The sequence below is a fragment of the Lissotriton vulgaris genome, chromosome 1_1 (genome assembly GCF_964263255.1).
Source record: "Lissotriton vulgaris chromosome 1_1, aLisVul1.2, whole genome shotgun sequence".
In the NCBI taxonomy this organism is placed as follows: Eukaryota; Metazoa; Chordata; class Amphibia; order Caudata; family Salamandridae; genus Lissotriton; species Lissotriton vulgaris.
In genome coordinates, this window is record NC_141685.1 from 1406709284 (window position 1) to 1406732768 (window position 23485).

The 23485-nt window shown below is 41.5% G+C and overlaps 1 protein-coding gene across 1 annotated transcript in view; it reads left to right on the forward strand.

The window, feature by feature from the left end:
* The window catches only part of LOC147750599 (band 4.1-like protein 2), a 627758-nt gene that overhangs the window by 545963 nt on the left and 58310 nt on the right, over positions 1–23485 (forward strand). The window contains exon 8 of the mRNA XM_086929700.1: positions 14472–14624. Coding sequence (XP_086785826.1) covers positions 14472–14624 — 153 coding nt within the window. The remainder of the gene's footprint in view (positions 1–14471; positions 14625–23485) is intronic.

Sequence of the window (23485 nt, forward strand, 5' to 3'; positions counted from 1 at the left end):
CTTGCCTAAAGATGGAAAAGCCCTGGGGGAGGGCTATGGCAAGATCCGGGTTGCTATCGTCCGTTAGCCAAGTCTCGGTAATCAGGAGGCAGTCAAGGTCTAAATTTTGGATAAGGTCCCTTATATCTTGACTGTGCCTACACATGGATCGGGCGTTGATCAGCCCACCTTTAAAGTGTGATGAGTAGTCTGTGGAGTTGGTTACGGGAGTACGTGATTTATCTGAGTCGCAGTCGGAGGACCAACGGCAGAGAGTACAGCTAAAGGGACCATATAGGTTCTTCGTATCAAGTTTGCAATTGCAATTGTACAATCCGCGTAGGCGGAATAGTTCGCTAGGCAGATATCTTACTAATGGGGAAGGTTGGACAGTATTTCCTGCGCCTGTCGCGGTCTTGGCGCGGACGGGCGCAGACGGGCTTGCCTTAGGCGCGCCTTCGGCGCGCAAACGGCGCTCCCGCTGCGCTCGTCCGCTGCGCTTCCTGTGCATGCACATATCTAGTTACGGGGGGCGTGGCCTCAAGGGGGCGTGGTCCGCAAGCACGCCAGAGGTAATGGCGGCCGCTCGAGTAAACAAACAAACGCTACAGCGTTCAAGTCGGCTGTGCGTTAGGCTGGGCGGTAAGCTCTGTAATCTCAGTGCTCATTTAAAACATAGCGGAATAAAGTGACACCAATACAATATTTAAAAAAAGTGACAAGAAATCGTACCGCCACCTCCCGGCTTCCGCCTCAGGGGTGGGTTTGGAAATCGACGTGTACGCTAGTGTTCAGCGTTTTTGTAGGCAACGCGGGGGGCGTGGCCTCAAGGGGGCGTGGTCCGCAAGCACGCCAGAGGTAATGGCGGCCGCTCGAGTAAACAAACAAACGCTACAGCGTTCAAGTCGGCTGTGCGTTAGGCTGGGCGGTAAGCTCTGTAATCTCAGTGCTCATTTAAAACATAGCGGAATAAAGTGACACCAATACAATATTTAAAAAAAGTGACAAGAAATCGTACCGCCACCTCCCGGCTTCCGCCTCAGGGGTGGGTTTGGAAATCGACGTGTACGCTAGTGTTCAGCGTTTTTGTAGGCAACGCGGGGGCGTGGCCTCAAGGGGGCGTGGTCCGCAAGCACGCCAGAGGTAATGGCGGCCGCTCGAGTAAACAAACAAACGCTACAGCGTTCAAGTCGGCTGTGCGTTAGGCTGGGCGGTAAGCTCTGTAATCTCAGTGCTCATTTAAAACATAGCGGAATAAAGTGACACCAATACAATATTTAAAAAAAGTGACAAGAAATCGTACCGCCACCTCCCGGCTTCCGCCTCAGGGGTGGGTTTGGATCCCACTTTTACATACATTTTTCAGACAAGGGACGTCAAAGATTTCTGAAAGGATTTCGGCTGTTTCTCTTTCAGATGTCATTTCTGGCTCTTCCTCAGACACAGTCTTTGTGATAGCTGATGGCTCTCACAGCAGATAGGGGTGATACTATATCCAAGCAGGAGTATCCAACACAAAGCACTATGAAGTGTGAAATCTCAGCACTTGGCTTTCATCAGCATTAAGTAGAGGCACACACGAGAACGTGGCCTGCCTAGAAACTTCCTCACCTTGAATAAAAGCACTGAACTCCAGCACGTCACCCCTGTCATCCACCAAATGGCAGTACCTAGGAAGGGTTAATCAGCAATCCTTTCTAACCAGATCCGCATTGAATTTCGAAGGGGCAGCCATGTGTCCATCCTCCTTCTCTTCCGTGTCTGAGTGTCCATCCTCGAGATTCAGAAAGGCAGTCAACACCACCACTGCCTGGGACAGCTGTAAACACCCTCCATCTTGAGCCACACTAAACTAGGAGCCATCCCAAATGGATCTCATTAGTCCCAGTACTCAGACTCTCAAAACACACACACACCACCATACATGTGCTACGCACTCACTGTCTGCATACATAAAGTCACCATGCAAACAAGGAATGTCAGTGCAAGGGTCTGGGTTTCACATAACAGTTTATTACATGAGATCGGTCAGTAGGACAGTGTCAAGGACAATATTCTTGTGCATACTATGAAGGTATGCGCTCCTCCAGGTCACAGAAGAGGGTCTGAACCTCGCATCACCAGGGACAGGCCTAGGACTATGCCAATACACAGGATTAATGTGAATCCAACGTTAAACAACAAGTCAGGATATCAGTTTCACAAGGAGTCCAGCACCCAGGGCATGGGTACATGCCCATTCACTAAGCAGGGGACATTCCAATCCCAGCAGTAGGGATAATTTCATTCAACAGTGTAGATCTCCCACACATGATGAAGGATCCACTTTTGATCTTATCTTCATCAGGAGAGAATTCATACAAACCTCACACTCTCTTCCAATTGACTAGTCTGTTCATGTGTCTTCCCTTCTTGATTCTATTAATTACAATATATATTAAATGTTTTGACGTAAGAGCTGTCCATGATTCTGTCACTTACACATTCACAACATACCACTCCATTCTCTTTGAATAGCAACTCAGCCCTCATGTTAGATAAAATGTGCTCTTTTTCTAACAACACTCAAAAGGATTAGGAAACCAGCTCATTGATATAGAAGTCCAATAATAAAACAGAGCAAAATACTACGGGCCACTAAATGAACCTTGAAGGAGGATCACTCATCTGACCCACTCAAACATCTTAAATTTGTAAGTAAAATTTACGAGCAACAGTTCTACAAAGCCAAATGTACATTCTTGAATAGAAGACTCAACATGGTAAAAGGTTGCCTGACTAGCTCTTTAATATTCGGAACAGTCAGTCACTTCGACCAGTTACAGGATTTAGATATAAGGAATCTAATGAATCCTTTTCTGATTAAATCTGTGTACTAATAAATCAGATTGAGACCTATTCGTGGATATTTTAAAACATGTTTACTGGCTGATTGAAGCATTTTTACTCCTATACATTTGCAGACCGTTAAGAAAGTTATCATTGAGACTAGACCCTCTCAATCTTTTGCTGACTGTATTCCTTCCCATATGGCATAAAAAAAAGTAAGATTACTCTTTATCATCTCTGACTTAATATAGTAACGGTTTCACCTAAAATGCTGCTATCTTCATCCTCTTGAAACAGGTCACATACGACCTCTGCGCAAAGGAGGCAATGCCAACATTAGCTTAATTTCTGATCAATCACAGGCATCTCGTACCAAGAAATAATACCTGAGAATTATTTTTTTATTCATCTAAATGACATCGCCACCTTTTCAGCCCTTGCGTACTGGGCTTTGGATTTGGCCTTTGTAGCAAAACGAGCCTTGTGGAATCGTTGATACCAGCAGTTCTTGGGTAAAGTAAGCACATGCGTACTCAATCTTTCCTCAGCATTTGCCAGAATTGATCATGACATTCTACTCACAGTTTTACATGAGGCACTTGCACAGACAGATTTCAGTGTGGTAAGATTGGTAACTCTTCTGCCATTACCCTTTGGCGTGCCAAGAAGGCTTAATAACAGACCCCACAATTCTTATCCTGTGCAATCAATTGCCAGGAGAATGATTGTTGGCATGGGATTTTCTTCCACTATTATGAGGGTGATACTCAATTGTACCTTGGATTGAGTGCACTAATAACCTCTACACCGACCACCTACAGCCTATGCAAACTTGAATGAAATATATTACATTAATGTTGAGCTCACAAAAACTATTTCTTATCCAAATATCCTAAAGCATCTGCCATTTTCCTAATAATTTTATTGAGCAAATTATCAACATAAATCTCTCATTCTGAATTATTACCACTGCTAAATCTATCACCTTCACAGTTTTAAAGCTCAGTCTTGAAATCCATGTCAAGGTCATAGTTAAATGTGCAAACTATCAGCTGAGGATTAATGACATGGTCAGTCATTTCCTCCAAAGAGCAGATTTAATGAGTGTATTCATAGCTATGCTCATCTCAATACTTTTAATATGGGAATGTCTTACTTGCAGTCCTTTCCAACACTCAACTTGCATTCCTCAAAATATCATTCCACCCTGCTGTCCAGCTTACCCTTGGAACTGGGAAATCCCACCATATTTTTTTTTTGTGGAGTTTTATATAGCGCAAAGTCGACCCGAAGGTATCGGAGCGCTTTACATGAGCACCAGTTACGGTACAGACTGGTGCATTTATTTTTTGTAGGCACGCATAGATTAGGTGATTTGACCAGAATCCTAGGTTGATGAGCGTGCCTGCAGAGACATGAACCAAGGTCAACCGCTCGAGCAGTTATGCCACATCCTATCCCCAACACTTCTGTCATTTTAGACTTGGCTACCTCTCAAATATGCACAAGCATGAAGTAAAAAAACTCAACACGTGAGCACTTATATAACACCGTCAATCCTGTGCTCTGCTTGTCGTCCACAGCACAAAAGGTACGGACACGGACCAAAGTTTCCGAATGCAGTTATTTTATTCGTGCAGTTCCAATTCCTGTCGCCATAACAGTTCGGCTCCAAGGAGCCTTGTTCACATGACAACGTGCGAGTATAGACCACCCATATTTAAAGTGCCCGTGCATACACATTCTTAGGTCACATGGCATAAACACTGAAGACAGAGTAATAGTTGAGCGGCAAATGGGTACAATATATAGTTTCTAATATAAAACGTATATATAAATATAGATATACAAATAAATGTAAATATCCATATAAGTACAGGTCAAGAAAATTGGCTAAAAACATCATAAATCGGCACACTAAAATCAGCATTTACAGAATAAAGTGCAGAATTAGCCAAAGAGAAAAATCAATATAATATTCTCATGTGTAAAATAGCATATATTTACATCCTGACCTTCCTGGGTTAGATTTCGGGTTAAATCCCACAAGAATATGCTCTTTACTGCCACAGTTGCAATGCATCATGTCAAAACTAAAAAGTGCAACTGAAACCCATACAGTGCAATAATAAAGTGCAAAAGTGCATACTAATAGAAACACATAATACAATTGAGGCAATCGGTAAACTGAGCCCAGTCATACCTGACCCAACTCAAGAAAATCAATAACTTGAACAGTGACTGAGCAGCTTCAACAAGAAATATGGGGATCCAATAATACAATGAGAATATTAATCCAAAAAAAATCAGAAACACTTCAAAGATGCATAATGCATAGGACCAGAAACAATAGTCTTCATAGATTTCAATCATGGTCCATCATATCAATATAGTTCTTCGCATATTCAAAATTCCCATGTAGCTAGAAGGGTATGCTCGCAATGAGCCAGGTGGCTGAAAACAGTAGGGGAGATAAGTATTAGAACACATTTATCAATAAAACAATAAATATTATCAAATGGTTAAAATAACCATATACGACAATACCTAATGTATAAAAACACATGGAAAAAAAGTCGCCAATAATTTCTAACCTAATACAAACTAGTATGCAAGTCCTCTGTAATGTTAAGCCCACCTGGCTGCTTGTTGTGGAGTTGGGAGTATATATTTAGTTTCCAACTTGCGGAGTTTTGACTCCCTGTTGCCTCCCCGTCTGCTGGCACTTACTGCATCAATTACATAAAATTTAAGGCCTTTGTTATTACTTTGGTGGTGTTCTCAGAAATGCCTCGCCACAGGATATGTATTATCTTGGTTAGTAATAGCCCTAAGGTGTTGTAGGATTCGCTTATGTACAGCAAGTTTGGCACTACCTACATATTTGAGTGAACATGGACACTCAAATATATAGACGCATACTCCGTTTTACACGAGAGTACTTAGTCAATCCGATGTTCCTTGGGGCTAAAATCATCAGTATAGGATTTCTTGTTGATCCCGTGGGTACATGATTTGCAGGTCTTACATTTAAAGAACCCACTGTTGGTTTGCAGCCAAGAGGTATTTTCAATAACCTCAGGGTTAGTGTTAACCAGCTTGTCCCTCATAGAAGGATAATCAAGGAAGTGAGCAACCCGGAATACCCTTGAGGGCTTGGGTAATGAAAGTAGAAGGGTAAAATTGCCTTCAAGGGACTTATTCAGTCTGTATTTGTTAGTTGAAATTATTCTAGAAAGGATCAATGGATCATCCTTGGGGTGAATTAATCAAAACTGATCAATTTATATTATCAACATATAACATATAAACAAAGACACAAGGTGTATACGAAAAGGTTTTTATCAAATAGTTCATTAAATCAACTTCATATACAGATAAATAAACAAATAAGATTTTAGGACTGTGGGTACACATATAAATAAATTGCTAAGTGACTCAACAGAACCTAAAAAACACCTATCCCAAAACACATTGAGTAAAACAAAGAGGGGGATGAGATGTATTGTCGACGTTTCGGTTTCTTAATAATGATTTGATGAAACCATCCTCAGGACCATTATCAGTGCTGATCTGTATAGAAATATTGTAATCTGCTCGCAAATCGCAATCACAGTTTCACGCAGTGAAAACGTTGGTGGATCACAGTATCCTAATGCCTTAACTAGTGGATGTGGAAAGCATTCATCAAGGCTGGATATGAAGTCAAATCTTCACTCCCATGCATGTATATTATAACGCAGAAATCGCCCGGTGTCACTCGTGCGGAGTCTTATCTGCTTTTTAGACACAGTCTGAAGTAATTATGACCAATATGAATTTTAAACAGGTCAGTAAACAGTCATTTGTCCTGCAGCGCCTAGGATTCTGGCGAAGTGGAATCACAAACACGTCCCGTTTGAAATGAAGCCATTTCAAACGGGACGTGTTTGTGATTCCACTTCGCCACAATCCTAGGCGCTGCAGGACAAATGACTGTTTACTGACCTGTTTAAAATTCATATTGGTCATAATTACTTCAGACTGTGTCTAAAAAGCAGATAAGACTCCGCACGAGTGACACCGGGCGATTTCTGCGTTATAATATACATGCATGGGAGTGAAGATTTGACTTCATATCCAGCCTTGATGAATGCTTTCCACATCCACTAGTTAAGGCATTAGGATACTGTGATCCACCAACGTTTTCACTGCGTGAAACTGTGATTGCGATTTGCGAGCAGATTACAATATTTCTATACAGATCAGCACTGATAATGGTCCTGAGGATGGTTTCATCAAATCATTATTAAGAAACCGAAACGTCGACAATACATCTCATCCCCCTCTTTGTTTTACTCAATGTGTTTTGGGATAGGTGTTTTTTAGGTTCTGTTGAGTCACTTAGCAATTTATTTATATGTGTACCCACAGTCCTAAAATCTTATTTGTTTATTTATCTGTATATGAAGTTGATTTAATGAACTATTTGATAAAAACCTTTTCGTATACACCTTGTGTCTTTGTTTATATGTTATATGTTGATAATATAAATTGATCAGTTTTGATTAATTCACCCCAAGGATGATCCATTGATCCTTTCTAGAATAATTTCAACTAACAAATACAGACTGAATAAGTCCCTTGAAGGCAATTTTACCCTCATAGAAGGAGCCCTGCTAAATGAGATAGATGGTTTTCTGGAGAGAGTTGTTCCAATGACAGGGTCATTGAGAACGATGGGCCAATTACTGTTAATGATCCTACTTAGTTCACTGTGTTGTTTATTGAAACCTACAATGACTCTGAACGGAGTGACCTGATTCATGATTTGGGTCTGCGTAACAGGGTGTTCAGGAATGGTGGTTGTAGTAGATACCGTACTGACATCATATCGCTTAAGTAGGGCTTCACGGCTGACTAGCCTAGATTTAAATCTAGCCTTGTCGATAATCTGGTTAGAATAGCCCATTTCTAGGAATCGATTTTTACTGGCTTCCTGGGCTCGTTTCAGGTCATGGTCATTACTACAGACTCTTCTCAGGCGTAACATCTCGCCATAGGGAATGCTCCTAATCAAATGTGGTGGATGAGCACTCCCTGCATGGAGGCTGGTGTTCCCGGCGGTGGCCTTTCGGAATAGTCTAGTCTCAAGTTGGTTATTATGGACATAGACTTCCGTGTCTAAGAAGGGGACACTGGTTTGACTAAGTGATGCAGTGAATTTCAAATTGCAATGATTATCGTTCAACATGGAAACAAAACCCAATGCTTCCTCCTGTGTCCCTCGCCACACTACAAATAAATTGTCAATGAAACGATACCACGCCATCACATGTGTCCTGAAAACAACATCATATTTTGCTCTGAGGACCAGTTCCTCCCAAGCGCCCATATGCAGACAGGCATAACTTGGGGTGGAAACTGGCCCCCATTGCTACTCCTTGTAGTGGTCTATACAGCAGGTTTTTGTACAGAAACACATTGTTTTCTAGGCAGAACCTGAACATCTCTTCCAGCATGGTATTATGATCCCTAAAGGGGGTGCTCCTCCAAGCTAAAAAAGTATTAACAGCAGCGATTCCATCAGCATGCCTAATACTAGTATAGAGCACTGTTACATCAAGTGCTATCAGCCAGTAATTAGGATTCCCACTTGATTTTCTGCAATTTGAACAACAAATCACCCGTATCTTGAATATAGGAGTCCAGCTGTCTAACATACCCTTGTAGAAAATAGTCTATGTAAACAGATGTATTTTGCTAAAGTCCACTCCTGGCAGAGATTATAGGTCTACCTGGGGGGTTCACATTGTCCTTGTGGACCTTGGGTAAAAAATAGATAAGAGAAAAGAAAATCTACTTTAACCTCTTCGAGGCTACTGACGGAACCGTTCCGTCACGGCTCGTGGGTGAGCTGTGCTCATGACGGACCGGTTCCGTCACGTCACGGCCCGGCCGCCGCCGCGCCTGTGCGGCGCTGATTTCGCGCCTGCGCGGCGCTGATTTCGCGCCTGCGCGGCGCGTTTCATTGAGCGGGCGGGGCCGTGACGGAACCGTTCAGTCATGAGCACAGCTCACCCGCGAGCCGTGACGGAACGGTTATGTCACCTGCTCAGCTCATCCGCGCGCCCCCCGCGACCGTTAGCGCTGCGGCGGAATAGCCGCCGCAGTGAAGGAGTTAAGATACCTGTATGCTGCTTCTGATAGCAATTTCTCGCTCCTCCATAAGAAAAGCTTCCGATGGTAATCCTGTTGCATAGTCTTCAATTGACTCATGTTCACCGGTTCATAATGCTGCCTGTCATTAAGCTGTTTATAGGCTTCCTTGTCGTAATCAATTCGGGTCATCGGTACAACATTACCTCCTTTGTCACTGGGACGAATGATGACGCTGTTGTCCTTGCTCAATTCCGCCACTAGTTGATCATATTGGCTAGACTGGCTGTCAAATCTATGTTGGTTAGAGTGAATTTTTCTGCGCAGTCCATTCAATTGAGTAGTCACATTCTCCTGGAAAACATCAATCATGTCTCACAGCATGATGGGGTTAAATGTCGAGGGCAGTCTAAACGGAGTGAGTGGTGCCAGCGAGGTCATGTTGGAAAGGGTGCCTGTTCCACTAGCATCCCTTGCCTGACTGGCTGTATACCCAGCTCCTTCAGTTTCCCATAGCTCAAGGAGATCAGCAGTCGCATTACCTTCAACTCCTGTGGTATTTGGATTACTGACACTGCTTTGTGTGTCACTGTTGCCCATTTTTTTCAATAGGTGGAATTTCTGCAATTTCAACTTTCTCACAGTTTTATATACATCAATGCGCGTTGCTGGATAGTTCATATCAGTTTTGGGTTCATATGAGAGGCCTAATTTCTAGATGTTCTGTTCATTTGTCGTGAGCACGAGCGAGGTCAGGTTAACAATAGAGCGCTTAGAATCCCCCATGGTATTTACTTCTTGCTGCTCACTGGCCTCTGCCCGTCTTTTTTATTTTTAATTAGCCTCCGCTTCCTCGCTTTGCGCCTCTCCCTGCGTACAAAGTTTGCGTGTTTTCTTTGTAGTTCTTTTGAGGCCGTGGTCTGAGAGACCGCATCCTTTCCTGGCATTAAAAAACGGATTTCTTCTCCAGGAGATAGTTTGCTTTGTATATTTGCTGCAACTATGCTGCGGAGTTCAGTATCCGACCCACTGCCCCCTCCAGATCCAACATCAGAAACAGTAGAGTCTATTTGTTCCTTATTTTTGTTGCTTGTTCGTGACTTTGCTGCAGCTTGTGCTCCACCTGCTGGCCCTCTAAGGGTATCATATTTACGCGAAAAGGTGAAAATTTGACCTAAGTCATAATCATTTCGGTCTCTCTGGAACTTGTAGGTTTTACGTTCAATAATTTTTGTTTCTTCTTTTTTCAATCTGATATTCATTTCATTTGTCAGTTTTGTTTTCTCAGCTGCATCACCCATTGTTTCCAGTTCCTCATATAGACCCGCTATTTCAATTAAAAGTTTAGCTCTGTCTATGTCTGCATATTTTATTATAATCAAGACGAGGCGCCGTGAGGCCTCTAAATTGCTCTCAAACCACTCGCGCATTAGCTCCGGATTTGGATTTTCATAGCCAGGAGTTGTCAGTATGCGCAGACCTCGGGGAATACGATTGACATCAATGTATTTTTGTAAATATTTAGATTCCCACCATTTGGACTGTTCGTCTTTTAACATCTTTTCAAGCAATTTGAATTTTTCATGCAGAGTATTGTGAGCAGAGCTATTTTCCATGATGGTTCAGCCTCGGATATTTGCAGGTATCGGCAGGCTGTCTGAAAACATTGTGCTAGCTGCTGCCTCCCGCTCTCTCACGTTGTCGGCCGACATAATTGGATAGCACTATCTGATTATATATTATAATTGCATTTGCAGGCGACTTATACCCGTTGAGTTAAATACAAATCGCAATGGCTCCCGCGCATTCAATCAGTCTCTCCTCCCCTGAATACCGGTTGTATCCTTACGCCGTGAATGACAGAGTTGGCTCCGGTGTTTCGCACAGTACAGCGCGCCACTCACGGAGTCTCTTCCTGTTTCTATGGAGATCGCTTGCAGGGTCAGGGGGGGGGTCAAACGCCTCTCTTCCTTCCGGAAAGCACTTCAACCAGGTACACCTGGGATTAGTTTCGTCGATGGCGTCGACCCCTGATAAACGCTGGAGAGGGTCCCATGTTTTGACCAAACGAAACCAAGTGGCCAATAAATATATATAACACCGTCAATCCTGAGGTCTGCTTGTCGCCCACAGCACAAAAGGTACGGACACGGACCAAAGTTTCCGAATGCAGTTATTTTATCCGTGCAGTTCCAATTCCTGTCGCCATAACGTTTTGGCTCCAAGGAGCCTTGTTCACATGACAACGTGGGAGTATAGACCCCCCATATTTAAAGTGCCCGTGCATACACATTCTTAGGTCACATGGCATAAACACTGAAGACAGAGTAAAAGTTGAGCAGCAAATGGGTACAATATATTGTTTCTAATATAAAACATATATATAAATATAGATATAAAAATAAATGTAAATATCCATATAAGTACAGGTAAAGAATTGGCTAAAAACATCATAATCAGCACACTCAAATAAGCATTTACAGATTATTAAAGTGCAGAATTAGCCAAAGAGAAAAATCAATATAATATTCTCATGTGCAAAATAGCATATATTTGCATCCTGACCTTCCTGGACCTAGTTTCCATAGGAAATCCGCAACATTCTATTGGGAATAACTTTGGCGCCGGTTGATGAATCTTCGCGAATTTCTCAAAGAAGATGGCCCGCTCCGCTACGCTCCTTCCCTGAAAGTCTCGGGAAGATTCGTCAAGCGGGGGCCGAGAAAAAAGGGGGTCCCAAAACGTGTTTTCCCCATGTTAATTTCCATAGGACGATTAGACACGGCTACAGCCCGAACCGCTGAACGGAATTACACCAAATTTGGGAAAATGGTAGGGTCTGGTACGCAGATCACGCTTTTGTTTAAATGGTGTAAATCCCTCCAGTAGTTGCTGAGAAAATTAAAGTTAAAATCAATTATATATCTATAAGCGCGCACCGTGCGTGCACCTTGCCGTGCACGAGCTTCATGCTGATTGGCTGCCACTGTCTGTCAACACTCCAAAACAGAAATTGATGGCAGCCATCTTGTGCCTCAGTAGACTGAGGCACAAGAAAGCAGAAAAAAAGTGAAGAACTCAAAAAGAGGGCAGGGTATAAGCACCCTGACCCCCTAATCCTGCTGGGACCCCCAAGGCGAAAAATAAAATAAAAAATTGGGGGTCCATGTGGGAACCCCTGAGCAGGCCTAGGGGGTCAGGGTGCTTCTACCCTGCCCCCTTTTTGAGTTCTAAAACTTCTCGAGCACGAGCTGCATGCTCATTGGCTTTCAACACTTCAAACCAGGAAGTGTTGGCAGACATCTTGTGCTCGGTAGACCGAGGCACAAGAAAGCAGAAAAACAAACATGTAAAACACAAAAAAGGGGGTAGGGTAGAAGCACCCTGACCCCCTAGGCCTGCTCATTGGGTCCCACAAGGACCCCCAAGGCCAAAAATGTTTTTTTGAAAAACCCGGTATGTTTATTTAAAAATTACCCCCCAGGGGGACCAAATTGTGGGGGCATAGTGATAAAGAAGTGTGGGGGGTGCCCAATCCCCCCCACACTGCCCCGGGGACCGCCGCCCTCCGGGGCAAAGCAACGCAGCCCCCTGGTGCATACTGGAGGCTCCTGGTGGGCTAGTTGCCTCCCAGGGACCCCCAGTATGCAAGGGGAATTAGTTCCCCCTCTGCAAACACAACCCGGGGGCTGCATTGCAGAGAGGTGTAAAAAGGGGCATAGCCTCATTACACCTCTCTGCAATGCAGCCCCTGGCGCATACTGGAGGTTCCAGGTGGGCTAGTTGGCCCCCAGGGACCCCCAGTATGCAAGGGGAATTAGTTCTCCCTCTGCAAACACGCCCGGGGGCTGCGTTGCAGAGAGGTGTAAAAAAGGGTGTGGCCTCATTACAGCCCCCTGGTGCATACTGGAGGTTCCAGGTGGGCTAGTTGGCCCCCAGGGACAGCCAATATAAAAGGGGAATTAGTTTCCCTTCTGCAAACGCACCAGGGGGCTGCGTTGCAGAGAGGTGTAAAAACGGGCATAGCCTCATTACACCTCTCTGCAATACAGCCCCCTGGCACATACTGGAGGTACCAGGTGAGCTAGTTGGCCCCCAGGGACCACCAGTATGCTAGGGGAATTAGTTCCCCCTCTGCAAACGCGCCCGTGGGCTGCGCTGCAGAGAGGTGTAAAAAAGGGTGTGGCCTCATTACACCTCTCTGTAACACAGCCCCCTGGGGAATACTGGAGGTTCCTGGTGGGATAGTTGACCCCCAGGGACCCCAGTATGCAAGTGGCATTAGTTCCCCCTCTGCAAACGCGTCATGGAGCTGCGTTGCAGAGAGGTGTACAAACATTTTTTATCAATTTCTATTAAAAATATGTAATGTAATTTAAAAAATAATATATCTAAAAATAAAAAAATAGAATAATGTAGTAAATTAGTATAAAAAAGATAACAATTATTACATTAAAAAATTTTCATTTACAAAAATTGAAATTCACTGAAAAAACCATAGGTTACAGCCACGTTATAGTTAGGAATTAGCATTTAAAAAACCTTTGAAATTCACTGAAAAAACCATAGGTTTACCCACGTTATAGTTAGGAATTAGCATTTTAAAAACCTTTGAAATTCACTGAAAAAACCAGAGGTTTCACACCAGTTATAGTTAGCTGGTCATTTTACTCATTCAAAACCTTTGAAATTCCCCTGTTATAGTTAGTTCAGCTAACTATAACTCGTGCGCCCGCAATGCACTGTTGATGATGTCACATATTACATCACTCATGACATGGTCAGTGACATCACCCATAACATCACTGATGACATCTCAAATGACATCCCTGGTGTGAAACCTATGTTTTTTTCAGTGATTTTCAAAGGTGAATTTCAAAGGTTTTTAAAATGCTAATTCCTAACTATAACGTGTGTAAAACCTATGGTTTTTTCAGTGAATTTCAAAGGTTTTTTAAATGCTAATTCCTAACTATAACGTGGCTGTAACCTAGTGTTTTTTCAGTGAATATATATATATATATATATATATATATATATATATATATATATATATATATATATATATATATATATATATATAAATATGTGTACCACATCCTCCTATCTGTGATGTGCTTGCATGCCTACTGTCCTCTCTGTGATTCGAGGAGTGTCTGCTATTTTCTCTCTTCTGTAACATATATGTTAGCTATTATTTCTGCTGATTGAGTTTTCTCAAATTCCATTCCGAAAGTGCTGGCCGAGAGCAATGTTGCACTATACAAAGACAAATACAACAAGCACAAACAGTGATTATAATAATATCCACAGAAAGAGATTTGTAGGTCAACAATTAGGTTTCCTTGACCATGTTTTTTTAGCTCTCGACTATTTTGGGTCTTGCTGTTGATTTTTTTCTCAGAACCTACTAAATTAGAATATATTCAGAATTGGTTTTGGAGTTAAGTCACTTATGAATTGAAAGAGTGGACTATCATAATTTTTTGTAACTTTAACAATACCTAATTTGGTTTTGGTTGTAGGATCCAGAAGCTGTGGATATAATGTTAGGAATATCTGCAAGAGGATTGTTCATTTATAAGGACAGACTCCAAGTCAATTGGTTTGCTTGGCCAAAGATCTTAAAAGTATCCTACAAACGTAACACATTTTACATTAAAGTCGCTCCCGGAGAGGTAAGCAATTTTACTACCAAATATACCAAGATTTTATGTATTTGAAATAGAAGTAGAAGCTGTTTGTAGAGACTGCAATATTCTCCTCACACTGGTGATGCATTATCAGTCAACAGCAGTTTTATGAAGAGTCTGATGTGGAAGTTTTCTGCAAAATGTGCCTGCTTTGAATATTGTGGCTCCTTTTACTTCAAATTGATTTAAATTCTGATACTATGTTTAGTACATTTCTCTGAAGAAAAGTAGTTGAAGACTACTAGTGGTGAGCACTGTTCCTAGTGGAAAAAACTATTTTCCTTGTGATTAATCATGTGTGAAGCACATTTATAGACAGATTTTTAAACATGAAAAAAACACTAAATGTATATGTTTTTGCAATCAATTGTATTAAACGCATACAATATTACATATGCTACATATATAGACAATCATATATTCTTGCCAAATATACATATGATCTCAGTGATTGTGATCATCATTGGTGACAATCTACTATTTATACATCTCCATTCTGAATCAATACAAAATTTACAAATCACAATCCAATGTTAAATCTTCAATATCTATGAAAATCATTCATGGTCTTCGGCATTGCCCAATGCATTTCGGGACCTGTCGGTACCCTTCAACAGGGACACAATCCTAAAATAAAAAACATGTATCACATATCTATATAATTCGAACATGACACAGTATATACAAGTACATTGCATAAGGTAGCTTCAGACACCAACCAGGGGGGAGGCATATCTGCGATGGGTATCCTGTAATGTCAGGAATTTAAAACAATAGAAAGCATGACTACGGTTTTTGAGTCGTTGTTAAGGCCTAGAGGATGCTTATAGAACTCAAAGAATGTCCAAGAACTAAGGTATAAATACTGTTCCAGATCTATCTGAATAGCTGGTTGTTGCTACTAGGCATAATTCAGATGAAGCTACTAACTCTATAGTATAGAGTACTGTATAGAGGGATATGGTCAGAATAAAACATTATCCTAGCTTAACTAAAAATGTTGTCAAAATAATATTGTACGTTGTGTCACATATCACGTACCAAGTTCAGAGGGATACATGGATGTTTCAATTCAGAACACGCAGTTGCATCAAGGAGCCAATATTGAGTAAATAAACACGAGCTACATTGAGTGGAAACAAAGAAAAAACAGAAAAAAAGTGCTTAGTGAAAATACTAGACTTGACCAATACTATAATAGCATCTGTGCCTGATGTATGTACCTGTTTACTTCGCAAAATGTCTATACTCTGTTAGTACTCGTGCAGAACAGCGAAATACGGAAAACCGACCCCTGTGTACACAGGAGCAATATATCTTGATCATAAATCTGTAATGAAACGAGATATAAAAACCACTAAATTACTGTACAGATTGCTGGAACACTGAATACCACTTCAAGTGGTTAAATAAATCATACCTTCTATTTGTACATTGATAACTGTAAGCGCACAATATATAAACACGGTCCTCTGCGATGCCAGATTCTGCAAAAACATATACGTACATCAGGTAAATGATGCTATATGTACTAATAATGCCGGCATATAACGTCACTATAGATTGACATTTATCGTACCTTGTATCACAGAGTGAAGAACTTATAGTGAGTATTACATCTATGAATCCTATTATGATTCAAGGCTGACCCGCTCTGGTATTCAGTAGCTGTAAACAAAACAAAGACATTGTTTACTTGAAATAGTGTGCCGACCAATGGCACTACACTACTGGAAACCAACATAGCTTTCTACAAATTTATGCAAAAATTGAGACTTCGGCACTATTTCTCAAATGTCCTGGACAGCACAAAGGATGAGGAAACTATCAGTGGAGAGTCACAATTCAAACCACCCAGTAAATATCTTTCCCCAGTTTCCCATAAGATATTGGATTTCTTTGAGGAATCAGTCAAAAGAGACTTGTCCAAAATTATCTATAAACCTTCCAAAAAGAAGAATTTCACCACTCATGATTTCAATATTCTGTGCACAATCACACATAACACAAATCGGACCTTGAAACCAGCGGACAAGGGAGGAGCGTTGGTAATCATGGACACTGAGTACTATCACCGGAAAGTCACTGAACATGTGCATGATCCGAATACGTACTTAGCACTGGACCAAGACCCTACCTGTGTACTCCAAAAGGTGGGAGGGAGGGGGGTCCTGGGCACGTGGGAGGTGGGGGGGTGGGTAGGCTTTTGTTTCCTCTGTGGTGTTTTTGTTTTCTCTGGTTTTATAAAAAGCAGCATCGACACCCGACTTGGTTGCACCACTTGGCTGACAGTCCGCCCTCGCCGGGTCGCCCTTCAGGTTGTAGACCTTATGGCTGTGTTTCTGTGCTGTTTCTCTACGCTCTGCCGGCCGGTGGATGTAGGCAGCCTGGCTGTGTTCACTGCTATATGTCTGCTGAATAAAAATTGTTTGATTCTAAAAAGTCTCGAATTTCCCGTCTAACAGTACTTTTTTAGGTTACGAATTATCAAGTGAAGGCAAAAGCCTAGCGGACAATTTCTTAGAGAAGTGCGCTATACTCCAAGCACCAAAAACGCTGAAAAACTTACAATCGTTCTAGGCTTCCTGAATTTCGGAAGAACTCACATATTAAACTATGCAGAGAGGGTTAAACCTCTCTACAAATTAATAAAACCTGATTTTAAACCAATCAACTGGACTCAAAAACACACAGAAATTTTGAGATCACTGCAAACAGACATGTTAGCAAAAACAAAATTAGAAACACGTGACAATACACGGAACCTTGTAATCCGGGTCATCCTAGGAAGATGCGGATTTACGTACCTGACCTCTAATGAGGGAGAAACAGTACCAATAGCTTACAAATCACATTTGTACACAAAAGCGGAGAAAACATTCAGTCTCACAGAAAATACTGTGAAAGCAGTTCAGACTGCTATAGCAAGATAACAAGAACTGGCTCAAGGGAAAAGAATAACTGTTCTCACGGCAGAATCAGCCTTCGAGGCACTATTCAGCCCAGTAAACCTGCCTAGAGAGTCACTAGATCCGAAATGGATACAGTGGGAAAATTCCCTTGCTGCAGAGGACGTGAAATACTATTTCGCCCCGCACATAAAAAAACGGAATGATTTAAAATATGAAAAAGAATATCCTCTGCCATTCGAAATTCTGCCTCTACAACAGTACTCCTGTATAATCTATACAGACAGATTTGTACAGCATTACAATGTGGATAATAAATCCTACGATGCAGCCCGCGCGATTGTTAAAGGTCGCTGGCTCTGCGGTAAATTCAGACCGAAAATAACAAAAACTGAATCACTCAGGAAAAGTTCAGCTCAGCGAGCTGAAATCAGATCTTTAAAAATGGCGCTTGAAAATGCCGATCGTGAATTCCCGACACTAATTGTGTGCGATTCGCATTTCTGCGTCAAATCTTACAATAAGGATTTAGAGAACTGGGTTAAAAACGGTTACAAAGATGACACAGGTGCCACAATCAAGCATAAAATGCTTTGGGAACAGGTAGTTCTTTTGAAGAAAGAACTACAAAAGACTCACATGATACACGCACTGAGTCATCAGAGTGATGGCGTTCACGCTGCAGGGAATTCATTGGCTGATACAGCCAGAGCGGAAGCAGCTAAACCGGCTTCCGTAGCCACAAAAAAGCGTTCATAAAAATACATAGACGGGGAAACCATGCTTGCAGTAAAAACGTCTTTAAAAGGAGACTGTGCAGCACTACCCGTGAACTATCCACTCAATTATACATACATAATTGATGCAAACTCCGTTCCTTTTGCTCGAATCCCTGGAGTGGGGGATAAGGTAATTCCAAACACGAACAGGAGAATCTTCCTATTACAGGAAGCACATATGGGGTTGGGTCTGAGACACCAAACTATCAGGGAATCTCTAAAAGAATTACAATCAGAATACTGGTGGCCGGGAATGAGCGTAGATATTCATTATTTTGCAAAAAATTGCAAAGACTGTAACAGAGATCGCAGTGACAAACCGGCCAGAGTAGTGTCAGGAACCCTAATAGAAAGCATAAGGTGATCTATACGCATAATTAAACAGGAGAAATGCGTCCCATTGTATATCATTTAAGACTAGACTTCACTTAAAGGATGTGGCCCCAGCGCTCGGCTGACGCCAAAAACTGTTATAAAAGATCTGCGAGTCTTTATCGGCACATACGCAATAGCCAGTCTCCATTCTGACCAGGGTCCTGCTTTTAGCTCTCGAGCTTATAAGGAGGCCATGACCAGCATGGGAATTAGGTTGCGGTTCTCTTGTCCATTTCACCCTGAAGGAAACAGTGTAGTGGAAAGAAAAAACAGAGACATAAAGCAATCTGTAACGGTAAAGGTATTAGGTTCGGGTGATGGGTGAGTCAAACATTTAATAAGTGTCCAACGTAGTCTTAATAATTTGCCAAGAAATTCTCTAAAAGGTTTCAGCCCGTACGAACTATTGTTCGGAACCAGAATGTATGTTCAGGATCTTCATAGTCAGGCTTCAGTGGTAAAAGATGATAAGAAAGACTTTGAAATCAAAGATCGTTTGGCTGTTTTACAGGACTTAAATGAAACAAGAAAAGCCCTGAGCAACATAAAGTTAAAACACCAGCCAACAACCACTGAAGACACACCACCTGTCCCAGCAAGACCTGTCTGGATTCCAAAGTTGGGGATCTGATCAGAGAAAAAATAGCGGTGAAGAAGGAATTTGGGCCTTCTTACAGAAAAGTTGTACCTGTCTTAGCAATCAACGGAACAAGATCAGTAGTACTACCGCCCCTTGCTGGTAAAAAGGAGAACCGAGTTGTATCCATTAACCTGATAAAACCACAAGCATGTGGTCTATAATAAATAGTAGGCCAAGTGGACTCCCAAGAAGTAACAGAATACCCAAATTTACAACAATCCAAGAGGTTCAAACTGAAAGACTAATCACATTTGATAAACCTGCAGTACACAAAGAAGGAATATGCAATAATGCCATGGAACTCTTGCCTCTTGGAACTCAAATTGAAACAGTTCGTCTAGAAACACCAGTCTACAACGATGTAGCCTCACAATGTGCTGATGAAAGAAAAATTGAAAAAACAATTCCAACAATTGACAGAACTGCCTCTGGCTACTTCATCAATTTCGATAACTTTTCTGAAGATCCAAGCGACCCTGAAGTGACGTCAGAAACAAAGACTTTTCAAGAAAAGACAACAGAACTCTTTCATCAACTCAAGGAAACTTATCTTGTTTCTCCATGGTTAGAGTTTTGGTTTGGGCTAGGTGTATTTTTCCTGTTACTTTGGCTCATAATGATACTTTGTTTGGGAAAATTCATTGAGGGAAAATACAGTTCAATGGACACAGCAAGTCAGAACATCAACTTAGTTCTAAAGCCACACAAGTCATCTCACATCGAGAAAAGAGAACTATCATCAGTGAATGTCACAGCCATTCCACTACCCGGTGGGGTAGTTTGGGACAAAACGGACTATGAAATATATGGCCCGGTCAAGATCTTGAAATATCCTCACCAATTTAAGGTTTCATTAAGTGACTTTGTAAAACCAAGTACATTCTCTGATGATTGGGATTTTGAAAGTATAAATAATATGATATCTGATTTAGTGTTGTCAGCAAAATTTACAGAACATGATTATTTCCAAGGTTCATCTAACTATGAACAAATGCACTGTTTTTCACATTACGCAGACCACTACTTGCATAAATCTGCTCAACCTAGAAATGTTTATAAATATAACCAATGGGAGCATTGTGCAACACCACCCAAAAGCAGTTCAAAAACGTTTTATGAGAAATTCCAATACTTCTCAGGGTTTAACACAAGTAATGCTGAAACATTTTATTATAAACTGTTGGATAAGACAGGGACGAAAACCATGCTGACAAATACTAAATCGATATATTCAGAAGCATTTTATGAAAAAATTATTACATTTGGTTTTGATTTTTGGAAAAATAACATTGAAACAAAAACTATCTGGGGTACAAAAGATTGGCAGGTACAAAGCCTAGAAGCATTATTTCGAGCCTGCATGATCCCAGAACAAATAATGTTCTTAAATGACACAATTCAACAGACAACCTGTCTTGGCCTAGCTAGGATTAAGGACCTAAACAAACCGTCTATTCCAAAGCCAATACCTGATATTGCTACCACATATATTGAAATAGACGTATCCCAAATTTTACATCTAAACAGAACAAATCCTGATTGGAAAAAGTGGTTAATCTGGCCAGCAAACACTAATAACTGTCAAGATAGATTCCTGAACAAATCACAGGGGTTAAAAATGACCAGACCAGACCCTAGATACTCCAAGAGACAACATCCAGGGATAGTAACAACATACAGTGTAGGGAAACTCTGCCTCGAATGGCTAGAAACATCAACACTGGCAGAAATTAAGCAACACTTATCTTTACTTAAAGAGGGTGCTGACTTGCGTGATTTCATTATGGGACCACGCAAGCAACGTCAAAAACGTTTCATAGCGGCAAGTGTATATGTGGCTTACAACGAGGTATGGAAAGTAATGCAAATTGAAACAGCAGAGAAAATACGAGAAATTGATCGTATTAATTTGGAAAAATCACTTTCTGATGTGGACAATGGGTTAATGACTCTGTCCTCCAAAATATATTTACTGGACAGTATTGTATCATCTGCCATCGATATAATAGATCAGGACCTGCTAATGTTACAACATGGCCAGTCCCAATTACGTTCTATTGTACAGCTAGGCTGGACGTTGCAAAATCTTCGTTCAGGCTATGTGCCATGGCGTTTAATCAACACAACGTCATTGTTTTCTATCTTTAACCTCACTGATAAACAAATCAGTTTGGCTCAGAAAGGAGCAGACTATAAACTTGAGAGATTACCATTGACAATGTCAGAAAGTCCTGTCATTGAATGGATAATACACAGGATTATCACAATTCCGATAACAACTTTCCGGTTTAAAAATTGCCTTAAGTATATACCGACAGGCCAGTATGAAAGGTTGGGTAAAGGGTACATTAAGTCATCATGGAAATTACCATATACACACACATGCTATAGTGACAACGACAAAAATGTATTTCTTAGTGGTGAAAATTGCAAACATTCACTAAGCGGTATACTTTTGTGTCAGGATATTAATTTACAGGGGGCCTGTGAAGGGACTTCAAACAACCTTTCATGCCACCAGCACGTCACACCTGGAACACAGATAGAGCCTTTCTTCAGACAACTTTCTAAAGGGAGTTACATTCTAATAACGGACCACAGCTGTTGTGGCTTGGTGCCAGGGAAAGCATATCTCGTAAGCGTGTCCTCCATGGTCACTTGCTGTATGCAAGCATTGTTTCCAAACGGCCCTGGAGACTCGGAGACTCCGATTTGGCCTCCTTTGAATATCTCTTCTATACGAATTGATACTTTAAGCAGAATGAAGTCTGTGCTTTTGCAGACAAAAGTGCCCATCACGTCATCAAAAGAGACGTATGATCTCCAAGTTGCAAGGACAACATCGGAGATACATGAACTTTTATCAACAAATTGCCCCGTACATTTCGTGGAAATGTTGAGCCAAATTCTAAACATGACAGATGCCAGTGGTATCGCACATGTATTTAAGACAATTTTTTCGGGACTGTTAGCACCCTTCGAAGCAGTCCTGGGGATTTTTCCAAATTTCGTCCATTCGATCTTTGGCGGCCTACCATTACTTTTGGGACTCGTAGCAGGCATTTTATTTTTGACCCTTCTGCTCCGATATGGCAAGCCAAAACACAGACATGACTCCGGCAAGGATGGAAGAAACGATCCTAGCGATGCGCTACCGGGACCGCATAACTAAGGTCCTTGGACTGGCTCGGCTGAGAGATCTGAACATGACCTGGTTTCTTTCATTCAGACCTATATGGCAGACCTGCATCTTACATAAGAAGGGGAGTTGGTTGCACTCCACGTGTTTTCGTGAATTCTCCTAAGTTCATCAAGTTCAGTTTCTTCCATGTTTAACTATGCGTGCTCAAAGGAACGTGCTCAGCCCAAACGTCACGCAGACCTGCATCTTACCTGTGCTTCGATGTATGCTATGCGGAGAAGAATGCGTGTTAGACACCTGTCTTGCACTACCATCATGTTGTCCCCAGCAGTTACCAATCCTGATGACGGCATTCGTTGAAACTGAAAGCAGCATCACCCAGGTACGACCTTCTGTGAGCATTGCTGGTCCAGACATCGATGATAGCAATCATTCTCCCAGCTGCCAGGTTACAGCACTATCAAACCTGGTCGAACTGTCACCTGAATATGTAGAGCTATTCTTTGAGAGCCTGTCTGATATGATGTTCTCCCCTGAACAGAAACAATAACTTTTGGAAAATAATACGACGCACAGCGTTCCCATGAACTCTGAATTCGGCCTTTGGGTTTGATAAACAAAAGCTACTGAAAAGCGTTTGGAACTCATTCCCCGCTCACCATGAAAAAAACATTTTTAATCTGAAATGTTTCAAAATATTTACCATTTTTTCTGGCACTAGTACTTTGCTTAAAGTAGAACTATTCATAAAGAACAGAGCTTCTATTTTTAGTATATCTAGAGACAATATTTTACCTCAGCCTCTAGCACAATTTACAGCAATTGTATTTATATGTGATGAAATAGTCTCGCCCTTCTCTTCTGTATTTAGAGACATTTCATGTGTAATCTCGCATAATCGTTCAACTGAATATATATGCATAGATTTTGAATGGTTAATCTGCTTATAAACGTACAGTACCTATATTATCATGTATTTCATGTATACCATTTCAAATACA